The sequence below is a fragment of the Mobula birostris genome, chromosome 9 (assembly GCF_030028105.1).
Source record: "Mobula birostris isolate sMobBir1 chromosome 9, sMobBir1.hap1, whole genome shotgun sequence".
Lineage (NCBI taxonomy): Eukaryota > Metazoa > Chordata > Chondrichthyes > Myliobatiformes > Myliobatidae > Mobula > Mobula birostris.
The window spans coordinates 146,866,724-146,885,249 of NC_092378.1; the positions used below are offsets into that span (position 1 = coordinate 146,866,724).

Genomic DNA, 18,526 nt, shown 5'->3' on the forward strand with positions numbered 1-18,526 from the left:
TTCTTCTCCAGCCCTTTACCTTTCCCACCCACCTGGCTTCACCTACCCACTTCCAGCTAGCCTTCTTCCCCTCCCCCACCTTTTTATCCTGGCATCTTCCCCCTTACTTCTCAGTCCTGAGGGAGGGTCTCGGGCCCGAAACGTTGACTCTTTATTCGTTTCCAGAGATGCTGCCTGACCTGCTGAGTTCCTCCAGCATTTTGTGTGGGTTGCTCTGGATTTCCAGCATCTGCAGATTCCCTCCTGTTTTTGATACACATTTATCCTCCATCAGTAGTGGGGAAGATGCTAGAATCCATTATTAAAGATGAAATAGCGGCATATCTTGATAGCAGTGACAGGATTGGACCGAGCCAACGTGGATTTACCAAGGGCAAATCATGCTTGACTAATCTACTGGAGATTTACGAGGATGTAACCAGGAAGATAGACGCAGGAGATCCAGTGGATGTGGTGTACCTTGACTTTCAGAAGGCATTTGACAAGGTACCACATAGGAGATTGGTGGGTAAAATCAGAGCTCATGGCATTGGGGGGAGGATATTGACATGGAAAGGAAACTGGTTGGCAGATAGAAAGCAAAGGGTAGCAGTGAATGGTTGTTTCTCGGAATGGCAGGTGGTGACTAGTGGGGTGCCACAGGGCTCGGTATTGGGACCATAGCTGTTTACGATTTATGTCAATGATTTAGAGGAAGGCATTGTGAATAACATCAGCAAGTTTGCTGATGATACTAAGCTGGGTGGCAGTGTGACATGTGATGAGGATGTTAGGAGAATTCAAGGTGACTTGGATAGGCTGGGTGAGTGGGCAGAAACTTGGCAGATGGCGTTTAATGTGAATAAGTGTGAGGTTATTCATTTTGGGAGCAAGAACAGGAAGGCAGATTATTATCTGAACGATGTGGAGTTAGGTAAGGGTGAAATACAAAGAGATCCAGGAGTACTTGTTCATCAGTCTCTGAAGGTGAATGAGCAAGTGCAGCAGGCAGTGAAGAAGGCTAATGGAATGTTGGCCTTTATTACAAAGGGAATTGAGTACAAGAGGAAGGAAATCCTTTTGCATTTGTACAGGGCCCTGGTGAGACCACACCTGGAGTATTGTGTGCAGTTTTGGTCTCCAGGGTTAAGGAAGGACATCCTGGCTGTGGAGAAGGTGCAGCGTAGGTTCACTAGGTTAATTCCTGGGATGTCCGGACTGTCTTACGCAGAGAGGTTAGAGAGACTGGGCTTGTACACGCTGGAATTAAGGAGATTGAGGGGGGATCTGATTGAGACATATAAGATTATTAAGGGATTGGACAAGATAGAGGCAGGAAATATGTTCCAGATGCTGGGAGAGTCCAGTACCAGAGGGCATGGTTTAAGAACAAGGGGTAGGTCATTTAGGACAGAGTTGAGGAGGAACTTCTTCTCCTAGAGAGTTGTGGAGGTGTGGAACGCGCTGCCTCAGAAGGCAGTGGAGGCCAATTCTCTGGATGCTTTCAAGAAGGAGCTAGATAGGTATCTTATGGATAGGGGAATGAAGGGTTATGGGGACAAGGCAGGAACCGGGTATTAATAGTAGATGATCAGCCATGATCTCAGAATGGCGGTGCAGGCTTGAAGGGCTGAACAGTCTACTTCTGCACCTATTGTCTACTGTCATTGCTTTTCCCTCGTGCAAACGTAATGCTTTGTTGTAATGAAGCGACCTGTACAGTTGGCATGCCCTTTACTGCGTCTCACGACACTTAACAATAATAAACCAATTTACTAATTTACCCCCAGGAGTATGGATGTACAGAGGGAGCCTGGGATGCAAGTCCATAGGGTCCCTGGAAGTGACAACACAACCAGATAGGATGATGAAGACAATGGATGGTATGCTTGCCTTCAACGGTGGGGAGGGCTTAGAGACAACTTACAAGCACACAGTCAGGACTTGAGGGTCGAATTCCAGGAAAAGGTAAGCTAGGTTGAGATGTTTTTCCCTGGAGTGTAGGAATGAGGGAAGATTTGAGAGAGATGTACAAAATGCTGAGGGGTATAGATAGGGTAAATGCAAGCAGGCTTTTTCTCCCACTGAGTATGGGTGAGACTAGACCTAGAGGTCAAGGGTTAAGGGTGAAAGCTGAAATGTTCAAGGGGAATATGAAGGGGAACTTCTTCACTTAGAGAGTGGTGAGAGAGTGGATTAAGCTGTCAGTGCAAGTGACAGATGTGGATTTGATTACAAAGTTCAAAGTATATTTATTATCAAAGTATGTATGGCATATACAAGCTTGAGATTCATCTTCAACCTTGAGATTTTAGCATTTAAGAGACATTTGGATTGGTACATGGATGGGGGTTGCTATAGTCCAGGTACAGGTCGATGGGACTAGGTAGAATAATATTTCGGTACAGACTAGACGGGCCGAAGGCTCTGTTTCTGTGCTGTGATGCTCTATGACTCTATAAAGGTCAGGATATCATGTTGCAACTGTAGAAATCTTTAGTTAGGCCACATTTGGAGTATTGTGTGCGTTTCTGGTTGCTGCATTACAGAATAACATGGAGGGGGTGTAGAAGAGGCTCACCAGGATGTTGTCTGGATTTGAGAGCATCAAACAATAAGGAGAGGTTGAATAAAATTTTATTTTCCCTCTCAATCCCATCTTCCCCTCTGCAATCAGCCTTCTGAACAGTCCAGAGGCAGGAAACATGTTCCCGATGTTGGGGGAGTCCAGAACCAGAGGCCACAGTTTAAGAATAAGGGGTAGACAATTTAGAATGGAGTTGAGGAAAAACTTTTTCACACAAGAGGGTTGTGGTTCTGTGGAATGCTCTGCCTCAGAAGGCAGTGGAGGCCAATTCTCTGGATTCTTTCAAGAAAGAGTTAGATAGAGCTCTTAAAGATAGCGGAGTGAAGGGATATGGGGAGAAGGCAGGAAAAGGGTACTGATTGTGGATGATCAGCCATGATCACAGTGAATGGTGATGCTGGCTCAAAGGGCTGAATAGCCTACTCCTGCACCTATTGTCTATTGTCTATTAACACCATTTTAGTATTCCTTATATTTTTATAACTTTTACTGTCTTGCACTGTACTGTTGGCACAAAATAAAAAATTTCATGACATGCAGTACTGTGCAAAAGTCTTTGGCTTATATATAGTTCGGGGTGCCTAAGTGTTTTGCAACATGTATTTGTCAGCGTGGAGCAGAAAGAAAATTTGTACATCTGTCGGGAACAAAGCAAGTTGGGAATGGTGAGGGCTGTGGGACAGCTGGCAGAGGAGGAGTGTCGGGGGTTGGGGGGGGTGGTTGGCGCGGATGCAGACACACCCAGCCCTGAGACATCATGTAAGTTTGTTTGCTTCCAAATGGTTTATTGTTCATTACAGAATATCCCTCTGGTGTTTCTCACTCCCTCCCCTCTCCCTTGTCTCAACTATGATTCCCCTCTCCCTGCCCCATTCCCACTCTCAGTCCACAATAGAGACCTACATCAGAATCAGGTTTATCATCACTCACATATGTCATGAAATTTGTTTTTTTTTGCAGCAGCAGTACAGAGCAATACATAAAATTACTACAGTACCGTGCAAAAGTCTTAGGCACCCTAACTATATGTATGTGCGCAAGACTTTTGCATGGTACTGTATATGTCAGTGATAATAAACTTGATCCAGAAAGAATATAACAGTGAGAGTAAATAAAAGTTTAGTGTTACAGATAACATTAAATGTCAAAGAAAACATTTAAATTAAATCAGTATGAGGAATTTCTTTAACCAGAGGGTGATGAATCAGTGGAATTCATTCCTGCAGGGCATGTTTAATGGGAAAGTTGGTAGGTTCTTGATTAGTAAGGGTGTCAAAGGTTAGAGGGAGAAGAGGATTGAGAGGGAAAATAAATCAGCCATGGTGGAATGATGGAACAGACTCGATGGGCTAAATGGCCTAATTATGACCTTGTGTCTTGTGGTTTTATGAAAGATCACTGGAAGAAAAGGAAGCTCACAAAAGGAACAGAGAACAAAATATTCCACATGCCTTTGACTTTCTTGGGTTGCCACGGTAGAGTAGCAGTTAGCGTGACGCTATTACAGTTCTGGGCGTCAGAGTGCAGAGCTGAACTTCTAAAATTTTATTTTACTGAGATACAATGCGGAATAGGCCCTTCGAGCTTCATGGCCCAGCAACCCCTGACTTAACCCTAGCCTAATATATAACATATAAGCACATAACAATTACAGCATGGAAACAGGCCATCTCGGCCCTTCTAGTCCATGCCGAACTCTTACTCTCACCGAGTCCCACCGACCTGCACTCGGCCCATAACCCTCCATTCCTTTCCTGTCCGTATATCTATCTAATTTAACTTTAAACAACAACATCGAACCTGCCTCAACCACTTCTGCTGGAAGCTCGTTCCACACAACTACCACTCTCTGAGTAAAGAAGTTCCCCCTCATGTTACCCCTAAACTTTTGCCTTTTAACTCTCAACTCATTTCCTCTTGTTTCCCCACTCTCAATGGAAAAAGCCTATCCACGTCAACTCTATCAATCCCCCTCATAATTTTAAACACCTCTATCAAGTCCTCCCTCAACCTTCTACGCTCCAAAGAATAAAGACCCAACTTGTTCAACCTTTCTCTGTAACTTAGGAGATGAAACCCAGGCAACATTTTAGTAAACCTCTCCTGTACTCTCTCAATTTTATTGACATCTTTCCTATAATTCGGTGACCAGAACTGTAACGACAAGACGATTTTCCAGTGACCAATTAACCTACTAACTGGTATGCCGTTGGACTGTGGGAGGAAACCAGAGCACCCGGAGGAAACCCATGCTGTCAACAGGGAAAGCATGCAAACTCCTTGTAGGCAATGGTAGGAATTGAACCAAGGTTGCTGGTACGGTAAACTGTTGTGCTAATCACTACTCTACTGTGCTGTCTTAAATTCTGACACCATCTGTAAAAAGTTTTGTGTTTTCATAAGACCATCCATATAGGAGAATTAGGCCATTCAGCCCATCAGTATGCTCTGCCATTCTTTCATGGATGATTTATTATCCCCTTCAACCCCACTCCCCTGCCTTCTCCCCATAACCTTTGACCTCCCCCTGACTAATCAAGAACCTATTAACCTCTGCTTTAAATGTACCCAATGGCTTGGGTACCTGTGACAATGAATTCTACCGATTCACCATCCACTGGCTAAAGAAATTCCTCCTCATCTCTGTTCTAAATGTTTGTCCATGTGTCCTCGGGCCCTAGACTCCCCCACTACAGTAAACCCCCTCTCCACGTCCACTCCATCTAGGTCTCTCAATATTCAAGGTTTCAATGAGATCCCTCCCCTCATTCTTCTAAACTCCAGCAAGTATGGGCTTTTGTAATGAATAATGAATAAGTAATACAAGAATGGATTTAATTAGTGCTCCCATTTAGGCACAATTAACATATGTTTATTTCAAGCTTTCACAGCCCATATGTGGATTCATTTCCTGTGTGAAGTCTGTGATGTGCTTCCTGTGACTGCATCGATTTCCTCCGGGTGCTCTGGTTTCCTCCCATGTTCCAAAGATGTACCAGATAGTAGGTTAATCGGTCATTGTAAATTGTCCTGTTATTAGGCTAGGGTTAAATAGTGGCTCGTTGGGCTGGAGGGGCCTGTTCTGTGTTGCATCTCTAAATAAATAAGATACCAGAAGGAAACAGGTTAATAAAGGGAGGATTAAGTCTTCTGCATAAGATTGTAAAAGCAGAATTAGGCCATTTGGCCCATTGAAGCATTATCCACATAGCAGGACAGTGTTACCTGAATGATTCAAATAAGTCTGGTAGAAAAAAGTAGGAATGCCAACAATTAAATTTTTCCATTGAAATAGTCACAGTGCATTCATTGCCTGGGAAGTGGTTTTATTACCTCCACAACTCTATCCTGAGGACGAAGACCAGCTTTATCTGCGCAGGAGTCCGGGTCTACAGACCGGATATACTGGCCGGGCTTTGCTTTCTCGCTGTGTAGGTTAAAGCCATAGCCATTTGGACTCTTCTTCATGCAGCAGAGGCGAGGGCACAGCTCCTTGGCTTGTCCATTGAGTTCCTGCAACATAATGAAACACAAGAGATGCCTTTAGTGGCAATTCCCAGTCAGAGTAAATATGCTGGAGCTGGTTTATTATTAGCACAAGAGATTCTGCAGATGCTGGTCATCCAGAGCAACACACGCAAAATGCTGGAGGAACTCACTAGGTCAGGTACCATCTATGGAGAGGAATAAACAGTGGACATTTTGGGCCAAGATCCTTCATCAGTAAGTCCTGAGACGTTGACTGTTTATTCTTCTCCATAGATGCTGCCTGACTGGCTGAGTTCCTCCATTTTGATTCATTATAGGGAGGCACAGTAGCTTAGCAGTGAGCGTAACGCTTAAAGCACCATCAATCAGGGTTCAGTTCCTTCTGCTGTCTGTAAGGAGATTGTAAATCCTCCCAGTGACCATCTGGGTTTCCTCCTACATACTTTCCAAAGATGCACAGGTAAGTTGTCGGCATGCTACGAAAGCACCAGAAGCATTATAAATGGCCGTGAGGCTTCATTCCCTGATGAGCCGAATGCCTTTTATCCCCGCTTCAAAAGGGAGAATTAAACTATAGCCGTGCGAGTTCCTGGCCACCCTGTGACATCGGTCTCAGAAGCCGGTCAGACCACCTTTCAAGAGGGTGAACCCTTGCAAAGCATCAGGCCCTGAAAACCTGTGACAACCAACTGGAGGGAGTGTTCAAGGATAACTCCGATCTCTCTCAGCTGCAGTCAGAGGTCCCTGCCTCAGAATCTTTCTTGATTATGTTTTTAAACATCTGAGAAAAATCTCAATGCAAATTACATAAGGCAAGCTTTAAAACAAAATTCAGACGATGCTTTATTAGTATCACACCTTGCAGTTCAACTAGTGGTCAAAGAAGAGAATTGCTCTCACTGGAATTTAATCTCTTGCATTCAAAAGGGTCACAGTGACAGTCCGGTAAATTGAGTCATGGATTTGTACAGCACAGAACAGGTACATAGCTTCCGTTTTCTTGCACAGGATCAGGAAAAGCTGCAGACAGTTGCAAACTCAGTCAGCTCCATCATGGCTACTAGCCTCCCCAGCATCAAGGACACCTTCAAAAAGTTGGTGCCTCTGAAAGGTGGCATCCATCATTAAGGACCCCCATCACCCAGGACATGCTGCCTTCCCCTTACCCCTATCAAGGAGGTGGTACAGGAGCCTGAGGATACACACTCAGCATTTTAGGAACAGCTTCTTCCCCTCCACCATCAGATATCTGAATGGCCAATTTTTGGCTCTAATTTAATTATGACTGATATGTGGGGGGCATAATTAAAATGTGACTGGAGGTAAGAAAAAGGTGGGGGGGGGGATGTCAGAGGCAAGTTTTTTTTAAAGACAGAGAATGGTGGCTGCGTGGAACGCCCTGCCAGAAGTGGTGGTAGAGGCAGAAACATTAGGGACATTTAAGAGACCGTTAGGTAGGCACATGGATGATGGAAAAATGGAGGGCTCTGTGGGAGGGAAAGGTTAGATTGATCTTAAGAGTAGGTAAAAGATCGGCACAGCATCATCGGCTGAAGGTACTCTTGGGTGCTGTAGTGTTCTATGTTCTACCTCAGCAGAGAGGCATCACCTGGAGGGAAAGGAACATATAACATCTAGGATGAAGGGTTTCGGCACAAGATGCCGACCGTTCAACTCCCTCCGTATACGTTGCTCAAGATTTCCATTGGTCACAGGTAACGCAGTTGCCACACCTGTCCGCGGTGCATCCAGAAAGGAAGCTTTCTTTGGTGCATCGATAAAAGTTGGTGAGGGTCAAAGGGAACGGGCCAAATTTCTTTAGCCTCCCGAGGATGTGGAGGTGCTCATGTTCACTCCTACGAGCTTGAAGCTCTCAGCACTCTTGACCTCAGCACCGTTGATGTAAATAGTACCATGTGCACCACCCCCTCCTCTTCCTGAAGGCAATGACCAGCTTTTTTGTTTTGCCGACATTGTGGAAAAGGTCGTTGCCATGGCACCGTGTCACTAAGCAACCCATCTCCTTCCTGTACTCCTACTCATCATTATTTGAGATATTATATGGCCCACTACAGTAGTGTCACCAGCAAACATAATCATACTTTCTGTTTTAAATATGCATATTTTTGAATCACTGTTAGCTTTTACAGAATGAAACAGATGTAATTTGACAAACATTTACACAGAAGTAAATTGTAAAGGTGACTAGATGCCGTTAAACCTAGCACGAAGCACAATTGGATATGATCATTGAAAAGTTAGAAACGGTATGGTAGTGTATTGGTTAGTGTAACACTTCACGGTGCCGGCGACCCAGGTTCAATTCCTGTCAAGGCACAGGAGTTTGTGACTGCGAGGGTTTCCTCCGGGTGCTCTGGTTTCCTCCCATCTCCAAGGACATACGGGTTAGTAGGTTAATTGGTCACATGGGTGGAGTTGGGTGACGCAGGCTTGTTAAGCCAGAAGGGACTGTTACGATGCTCTATCTCTAAATAAAAACTAAAAATATTTTTTTTAAATTAGATTCTACTTCAGAAATAATTCACTTAACCAGCCTGAGGGCGTCTCATTTTAAAAATCCGTTCCGAGAATACTTCCAAATATGAGCGTGCCTTCCTGCTTATAAAATTCTTTTTTTAAACATTGTAATTTTTTGATTGGTTTATTTAATGGTGGAATCTTCAGAAAGAACACACGAAATAATGTATCTGTTAAACTGAAGCAAGGCAGCATCAACATTCTGCAGCGGAGGATGTGACCAAAATCACCAAGCGCTACAGAGACAAGCTGGCAGGGAAACTACCAGCCAGATGACTGCTCTTCTAGGTCAGGCAGAGCTTAGATGTACAGCACCTTATGTAAGCGCAGTAGATTAAAATAAACTACTTTCACAAATAATACCCAATCTAATTCTGATCTGGATCACTACAGCAATGTGTTCCAGTGTCATCATCTAAAAGATAGGTTTTCTTTCACCCCCCACACACTGACCTTCACTGAAGTTCAGTTTACTCAAATGTCACCTCTTCTCATTGCTACCATCAGGGACGTACAGGAGCCTGAAGACTTACACTCAACGTACAACATACATCCCCATCTGCCATCAGATTTCTGAACAGACATCATTTCTGAATGCACAACACGTTGAACCTTGAAGTTGATGTGAACAGCAGCAGAATGCCATGAGTACACACTCAGAGGTCACTATATTGGGTTTGTTCGCTCCTCATGTGCCGTGTCATATGATGTCGGCGGTCATGGGCTTTCCATGACCATGATAGTTCTTGGCAAATTTTTCTGCAGAAGTGGTTTACCATTACCTTCCTCTGGGCAGTGTCTTTACAAGATGGGTGACCCCAACCATTAGTAATACTTTTCAGAGATTGTCTGCCTGGCGTCAATGGTCGCATCACCAGGACTCGTGATATGCCCCAGCTGCTCATACTACCATCTATGGCTTCGCATGACCCTGATTGGGCAGGCGAGGGGGACTAAACAGGTACTACACCTTGCCCAAGTGTGACCTACAGGCTAGTGGAGGGAAGAAGTGCCTTACACCTCCTTTGCTGGAGATGTATCTCTACCCCATCACCCTAATTAGGGATAGGAGGTACCTAATAAAGTGGCCTCTCTGTGTACAACACTCTGCCATGTTCTTGTGCATTTATTCAACCTGCCAACACCCTCTTTTACATAGCCAAATCATTTTGATAATACATTCTCCCCGTAACCACGTGGGTTTCCTCTGGTTTCCTCCCACAGTCCAAAGGCTTTCTGTTATTAGTTCAGGCAGGTTGTGTTTGAATATTATTGTGACTTAGACAGGCATCCCACCCTGCAAAAACTCATTTCAGGGAGGTAGCACCATCAGTTTGCGGGAGGTGGGATGTCTCCAATAGAGTAGCTCCTTAGCAGCTAGCCAGCTAGTTTAAATAACATTAGCTATGCTAATGAATGAATGACACCTGTTAAACTCACCTCAACATGTCTTTTACAGTCTTAACCCACCATGGGCAATAGAAAAGTCACTGTTGCAAACAGTGCAACGAGCAACACTGTCATTATTTTTGACCCCTATTAGGCAGGGGTACAATTTAGTGTAGTCTGGGATCATGTACATTTTATATTTTCTTTTTTTTTGGAACACTCTGCCATGGCGCGCGCGCGTTCTCGTTCGTTCTCTCTCTCTCTCTCTCTCTCTCTCTCCTTCTCTTTCTCTCTCGCAATCTCTCTCTCGATCTCTCACTCGCTTTCAAAAAAAATCGATTTCTGGGATATTGTATCTTATTTGCGGGCACCAGGGAGCCACTATCAAATTGCGGGAGACTCTTGGAACTTCCAGGAGAGGTGGGATGTCTGACTTAGATGAAGATCAGACCACATTTTATGAGTAAAATGAGTCGAGAGGTGGGAGGACATTACAAGCGATCGCTCTCACTGGAGGCTGGAACTACACAGAGGTCTAAAAAGACAAGAAGAGAAGCTGAGGCTTGCTGCTGAAGAAAAGTGCACTCGCCAAAACAAAGCACCAAGACAACACTGGAGGTTAGCACCTTCAAGTGCAGTTGCTGCAGCCGAGACTGTCACTCCTGTGTGGACCTCTACAGTCACAACAGACGCTGCTCTACCAACACAGATTGAAGCAAGACTTTCCAGGTAATTGCAAAGGGTTCGCAAACTTTTTCTTGCAACTGTATCTCCTGTACCTAATAAAGTGGTTACTGAGTGTACGTTCCTGATCTTCTGCTGCTGTAGCCCATTCACTTCAAGGTTCCAGATTTTGTGCATTCAGAGATGCTCTTCAACACACCACTGTTGTAACATGTGGTTGTTCGAGTTACTGTTGCCTTCCTGTCATCTTGAACCAGTTTGGTCATTCTCCTTTGACCTCTCTCATTACACAGCACTTTCGCCCGCAGAACGCACTGGGTGCTTTTGCTTTTCACACCATTTTTTGTAAACTTTAGAGACTGTTGTACGTGAAAATGCCAGGAGATCAGCAGTTTCTGAGATACTCAAACCACCCCGTGTGGCACCAACAATCATTCCACAATCAAAGTCACTTAGATCACATTTATTCCCCATTCTGATATTTGGTCTGAACAACAACTGAACCTCTTGACCGTGTCTGCACGCTTTTATGCATTGAGCTGCTGCCAAATGATTGGCTGAATAGATACTTGCATTAACAAGGTGTATAGGTGTGGCTAATAATGTGGCTGCTGAGTCTAGTTGAATGATAATAAACCTGATTCTGACTTTAATGTCCTGTGAACAAATAAAACAAAAATGATCCCTTCTCCCCCATCTGAGGCTTAACTTTCCAACCCTTAACAGATACCATCTTCCTCCATCAGCTGGTCTCCGGTAACCAATTGACTGATAGTCGAGAACTTTCTCCACACCCATCTGCATTTCCTGGAGAATTGTGCAGGGTTGGAAACATTCAGCATTGGAAAGTTCATCTTCCAACAAAAACAAGACCTTGACAATCTTGTTATTGTGGTGCAAAGAGGCCACCCTTTCCAACAGGACCGCTCTGTGGATGACAGACACTTAATAGACTGCAGATGCTGGAATCTGGAGTAACACACAGTCTGCTGGAAGAATCAGCAGGTCGAGCAGCATCTCTGGCGAGGAATAAAGAGTCGACGTTTCGGGCTGAGACCTTTCATCAGGACTGGAGAGGAAGGGGGAAGAAGGCAGAATAAGAAGGTGGGGGAAGAAGACAGAGTAGAAACTTTTCATAGATGCTGTCTGACCTGCTGAGCTCCTCCAGTATTTTGTGTGCATTACTCTGAATTTCCAACATCTGGTGTTTATGCTGAAGGAACTTGATGCGTCAGGCAGCACCTGTGGAGAAAAAATTCTTTGTCACCACAAAGGATTGTGAAGCTTGCTGAGAAGATCATTGAGGTCTCTCTTCCACCCATCACAGATATTTATTATCAGGAGCTGCGTATGCAGGGCCCTTAGCATTGTCAATGATCCCTCCCATCCATCCAACAATCTGTTTGACCCCGGCGTATGCACTGTGGCATTAGGACAAGAACTGTTGGGATGGGAAACAGCTTCTTCCTCCAAGTCATTGGACTACTGTGCTCCCTGCCACCACTTTGGTCTCATCACGTACAAAGCACCTGTAATGTTATACTGCTTACTTTTTGACTTTGGTTCCTCGATTTGCGTTGTAAATGGTTCCTTGACGTATCGTAAATGGTCTCCTTGAACCTCCTACTATCAGGCAGGTTGTACTGTAGCATTGGAACAAAGACTGTAAGGATATGAAACAGCTTCTTCCCCCAAGTCCTGAGACTACTGAGCTCTCTGCCATCACTCAGGTCTCATCACGTACGAAGTGGCAAATGCACCTTATCATTTGTTAATTTATTTGTGCTAATATTACTTTGTGTGCAAGTTTTCCGTACTGTGTTGTTCACCTTAGCTTGGAGGAACGTTGCTTCATTCGGTGGTATACATGTGTACGGTTGAATGTCAATAAAATGAACTGAACTTGAAAATGCTTTCCTACAATTCTAGACGAGATGAAGGGCCTCCACCAGAAGAGTCAACTGTCTGTTTTCCTTCATAGATGCTGCTCCAGCAGTTTTATTTATGCTCCAATCTTTGCCAATAATCAAAAGGCAAATAAGTGCAAGGAGACTGTCTTCTCTCAAAGAGTCAGGGCAGGCAGAATGAACCAAATGACCTCTCTCAGTGCTCCAGAATTTTAAAAAATGAGTTAGTGTATGGTAGCGAAAGAAATAAGAACATTAGATAAAGAAGCGGAATTAGGCCATTTGGCCAACTGAGTCTGCTCTGCAAATTCATCAAGGCTGATCCATTTCTCTCTCAGCCCCAATCTCCTGCCTTCTCTCTGTATCCCTTCATACCCTGGAAGATGGTTGTGGTGGTTTGTGGTCTATCATCTCATCCTCAGGACATCACTGCAGGAGTTCCTCAGGGAAGTGTCCGAGGACCAGCCATCTTCAGCCGCTTCATCAATAACCTTTCTTCAGTCATAAAGTCAGAAGTGGGGATGTTCACAGATGACTGCACAATGTTCTGCACCATTCGTGACTCCTCAGATAGTGAAGCAGTTCACACCCAACTGTAGCAGGTCCTGGACAATATCCAGGCTTGGGTTACAAATGGCAAGTAACATTTGAGCCACACAAGTGCCAGGCAATGACCATCTCCAACAAGAGAGGCTCTAACCATCGTCCCTTGACACTCAGTTGCATCACCTTCACTGAATCTCCTACTATCAATGTCCTACAGGTTACTATCGACAGGAAACTGAACTGGTTTAGCCATATAAACACTATGGCTACCAGAGCTAGGTGATCCCAAAGGCTAGGAATCCTGCGGTGTGTAACTCACCTCCTGACTCCCCAAAGCCTGTCCACCATCTACAAGGCTCAGGTCAGAAGTGGAATGGAATACTCGCCACTCTCCTGGATGCGTGCAGCTCCATCAACACTCAAGAAGCTTGACATCGTCCAGTACAAGGCAGCCCACTTGATTGGTACCCCTTCCACAAGCATCCAATCCCTCCACCATCGACAAACAGTTGCCGCAGTGTGTACTATCAACAAGATGCACTGTAACAACACACCAAAGTTCCCAAGGCAGCACCTTCCAGACCCACGACCACTACCAAGCAGAAGGATGAGAACAGCAAATACCTGGGAACACTACCACTTGGAAATCCCCCTTCAAGTCACTCAACATCCTGACTTGGAAACATAACGCCGTTCCTTCATTGTCGCTGGGTTAAAATCATGGCATTCCCTCCCTAACAGCACTGTGGGTGTACCTACACCTCAGGGACTGCAGCAGTTCAAGAAGGCAGCTCATCACCACCTTCTCAAGGGCAACTACGGATGGGCAATAAATGCTGGATTAGCTGGCGATGAATTTTAAAAAATCAAGAATCTATCAACCTCTGCCTTAAATATATCCAATGACGACCTCCACAGTTGCCTATGGCAACAAATTCCATAGATTCACCACCATCTGACTACAGAAATGCCTCCTCAACCCCATTCTAGATGGACGTCTATCCATCCTGAGGCTGTGCCCTCTGGTCCTAGACCATAAGACCACAAGACACTGGAGCAGAATTAGGCCATTCAGCCCATCGAGTCTGCTCCACCATTCCATCATGGCTGATCCCAGACCCCACTCAAGCCCATACAGCTGCTTTGATGCCCTGACTGATTAGGAAACCATCAACTTCCACCCTACACATACCCACGGACTTGGCCTCCACTGCAAACTGTGGCAGACATTCCACAGATATACTACTCCCTGGCTAAAAAAAAAAAAATCCTCCTTACCTCTGTTCTAAAAGGTCAGCCCTCAATTTTGAGGATGTGCCCTCTAGTTCTGGATACTCCACCATCGGAAACATCCTCTCCACATTCGCCCTATCTAGTCCTTCTGACATTTTGGTAGATTTCAGTGCGATCCCCCCGCAATCTTCTAAATTTCAGTGAGTACAAGCCCAAAGCTTCCAAATGCCCCTCATATGTTAACCCCTTAGACTCCCCCACCATAGAATATATCCTCTCCACATGCACTCTATCTATGCCATTCGATGGGTTTCAGGTGGATGATTGATAGTTGGCATGAATTCAATAGGCCAAAGGGCCCAACTCCAAGCTGTCTCACGCCACCTTTTCTAACTGATGAAGTTGGTACAAAATAGAAATTTACTTAAAATTTTGGGAGGTGTATCTGTTTGTGTTTTTCCTCCTCCTAAAGAACTTAATTTGGTCTTCGACAGCGTTCAATAGTGTAGTATTCTGCGGCTGAAGTATAAATCTGGGCTGCTTATTATTAGTGACAACTCTTTATTGAAACGTAGAGTGCGCCCAGGGCTATACTGTCATCATTGCCCTCACTGCTTGATGATTCCGGACTGGAACCTTTGAGTTTTTCTGACAGTGATTTATGGTACCATCCTACCCACACACAAAACATTGCTGAGTTAACTGGACTGACCCCAATTCCGTTCCCTTTCTTTCCTTTTTCTCAATAAAGTTGGCATCCAGTTCTGTTTTTTTTTGGCCACAGGATGCATCATTTATTATTTTGATTTGCATTTGCGACACTCAACAGAGCTTCACTTCAACTGGGAGGGAAGGCAAAGCAAAAGATGAAGCCCGAGCTTCTTCTACTCCCTGATCGTGTGAGGTCACCAAGCATTGTGAGGGTTTGGAAAGGGCGAAGGAAAGGAAGGAAATAGAGGGGGAAGATGTTGAGATGTTGAAGGGGGCAGGGGAAAAGATGGAGAAATGGAGCAGATGGGGAATGGAGGAAGAAGGGGAGGAGAAAGATGGGGAAGATGAGGGGAAGACGGGGAGAGAGAAGACGGGGAGAGAGAAGACGGGGGAGAGAGAAGACGGGGGAGAGAGAAGACGGGGGAGAGAGAAGACGGGGGAGAGAGAAGATGGGGGGGGGGTGCATGAAGACAGGGAAAATGAAGGTTCATTGGAAAATGGCCTGGTTTTTTTTTTGAACAGGGAGATTTTATTTTGTTTTCCGACAGCTGACCTTATCTCTTCCAGTTCTCTCTAATGGGTGAACGTGATTCTGTTTACTCAATTCATCACCAGAAACCCCGTCGTGTAAATAATGCCGATATTTCTAGCAGTAAGTTCCACTTGCACAGCACCCGTAACTCTGGCAGAACAGCCCACAGATTTGCACTGGAATCTCTAGGAACCCATCACCCCTGCACCACACCAAGCTTTAAGGTAAGGGGTGGGAAGTTCAAGGGGGATATTAGAGGAAGGTTTTTTTTACCCAGAGAGTGGTTGGTGCATGGAATGCACTGCCTGAGTCAGTGGTGGAGGCAGATACACTAGTGAAATGTAAGACTACTAGACAGGTATATGGAGGAATTTAAGGTGGGGGGGTTATATGGGAGGCAGGGTTTAAGGGTCGGCACAATATTGTGGGTCAAAGGGCTTGTACTGTGTTGTACTATTCTATGTTAAGCAAAGACTTGATTTTAAAATTCCTATGCTTTCAAACCTTCTGATTGTGGCATTATAACCCTCATGTTCTCTGCACTCAGGAATCACTGTCCATCCGCAAATGGAGTCACAGAGTCAGAGATATACAGCATAGAAACAGGCCCTTCAGTCCAAATATTCTTTTTTACCTTACTTTTTTTTATTGTAACCAATGGTATTTCTTTTAAGGTCTTCCTCCTCCAAGAGGACCACAAACTTGTGGTTTGGAGGCTTGCATGCCTCAATGAACGGGAGAGCTATTTTGGTTGGAGTCAGGGCCAATGTTCCCTCCAAGTTGTAATGACCCATGTGTGCAAAAATCTTACGTTGTGCAGTTTTTTGCCCAGTGGCAACAATATGTGCGCAATGAATAATTTCTTCGGTAAAAAAAGTATAAATAAGCCGGTTCTAAAACCTGCAGATAATCATTGCAAACTCCATGTTATCAACACCATCTGCAACTGAAACCGGAAAAGGAAGTGTAATTGTGTACAATCATCAAACATACTTAACATGCCAACACGGTACAGGGTGATAACCTTTTCTGTGCAGTTTAAATTCCTTTGTGTGCTAGTAGCAAGAGATGTGTGTGTATGCCTACCTTAGAGGGACCAATGGTCAGGGCTTTATGCTATGGCTCTTGGTAGTGCCACCCATGCCAAACAACTGAAAGGGTAGAGGGCAGAGTATGAGCAGCCCACCGGTCCTCCAGGTTTGGGGGTTCAGCTCGGGGCTAACAACCCTGACTGGTAAAACAAAACTGTTACAGAAACAGCAATTGTTATGTCTACATCGGAGTGTGACGGTATTCCTGAGTCTCCACCTGGGACTTGCATGACTGACATATGTCCGAGAAGAAGCTACTGGCATGACGAAGGAAGCCACGAACACCATCAGAAACTGAGGATCTTCATAGCTGTCTGGAACACCAGCAGTGTAATGGTCAAAAAAACTAAAAAAAAATGGTACCTTGTCTGTAGGGTAATGTAATGGGTGACAGATGACACATACTGTTCATAATAGAAACTGCTCTACATAATTCATAAACACTGTCATTGAATTGTGTTCACTTTAAGAGACGGCAACTGACGTAACGACGACAGTGTAAGGTGACTGCTTTTGGTTTGTTCGCAGTAGAAGTAAAAAGCTGCGCTTTTGTTAAGCACATAAAATGAGTCTTGCATATTTTATTCAAAATTACCTACACAACCACAAAACAATTGGAGAGAGTGTAGAAGAGGTTCACTAGGATGTTGCATGGATTTGAGAGTATCAGCCGTAAGAAGAGGTTGAGTAAACTTTTATTCTCCTTCTCAATCCCACTCTTCCCCTCTGCCAGCAGGTTTCCGAACAGTCCATGAGTACCACCTCACTATTTCTCTTTTGCATTATCTTGTAACTTATGTCTTGCACTGTACTGCAGCCACAACAAATTTCAAAAAGGCAGCATCCATTATTAAGGACCCCCACCACCCAGGACTCGGCCTGTTCTCCTTGCCACCATCAAAAAGGAGGTATATACGCACAGACACACAAAATCAACATTTTAGGAACAGCTTCTTCCTCTCCACCATCAGATTTCTGAATGCACAATTAATCCCTGTACACTACCTCACTAACTTTTTCTTTTTTTGCTGTCATTTTGTTTACAGATAAAAAAATATATATACACACACACATTATATATATATATACACACACATACATACACACACACACACACACACACACACACACACACACACATACACTCTCTCGTTGTAATTTATATATTTTTATGAATAGACAGTCAATGACCCTTCTTCAGGTCTGGAAAGGAAGGGGGTTGCCCGGAATAAAGAACAAACAATTTTCAGAATAAACAATAGACAGATGAAGACCATTCAGATCTGTTGTATGTTTACTTACAGGCTGTTAAGACCAGCATTTACTATCTGCCCTCAACCGTTCTTATGAAAGTGCAGCAGTTCGCTTGATGCTATGAGACTGGAGTGCTGTCCGCGAGGAGTTTGCATGCTTTCCCCATGACCGTGTGGGTTTTCTCCAGGGTTCCTGTTTCCTCCCACCTCCCAAAGGCTTACCGGTTAGGGTTAGTGAGTTATGGGCATGCTCTGTTGGTGCTTGAAGCCTCTAGAACAATCCTCACTGATTTGATTTGACACATTTCACCGTTATGTTTCGATATACATGCCACAAGTAAATCTAATCTTCTAAAGTAACCAACATTCTGAGCTATTTCAGCAGACAGATTCGATCCGATACCAGCTCTTCTCCTCATCTCTTTACACTGGTCTACTCTTTCAGTCCAGATGACAAGTCTCAACGTAAAAACTATTCATACCTCCTCTATAGATGCTAACTGACCCACGAAGTTCTGCCTGCAGTTCGCTTATTCTTGCTCCAGATTCCAGCATCCAGCAGGTCATGGGGAAAAGGCAGAAGGACT

General features: G+C 44.5%; 1 protein-coding gene across 1 annotated transcript in view; it reads right to left on the reverse strand.

The window, feature by feature from the left end:
• The window catches only part of LOC140203166 (Na(+)/H(+) exchange regulatory cofactor NHE-RF2), a 170,603-nt gene that overhangs the window by 28,567 nt on the left and 123,510 nt on the right, over positions 1-18,526 (reverse strand). The window contains exon 3 of the mRNA XM_072269071.1: positions 5,900-6,079. Within this exon, the coding sequence (XP_072125172.1) occupies positions 5,900-6,079 (180 nt within the window). The remainder of the gene's footprint in view (positions 1-5,899; positions 6,080-18,526) is intronic.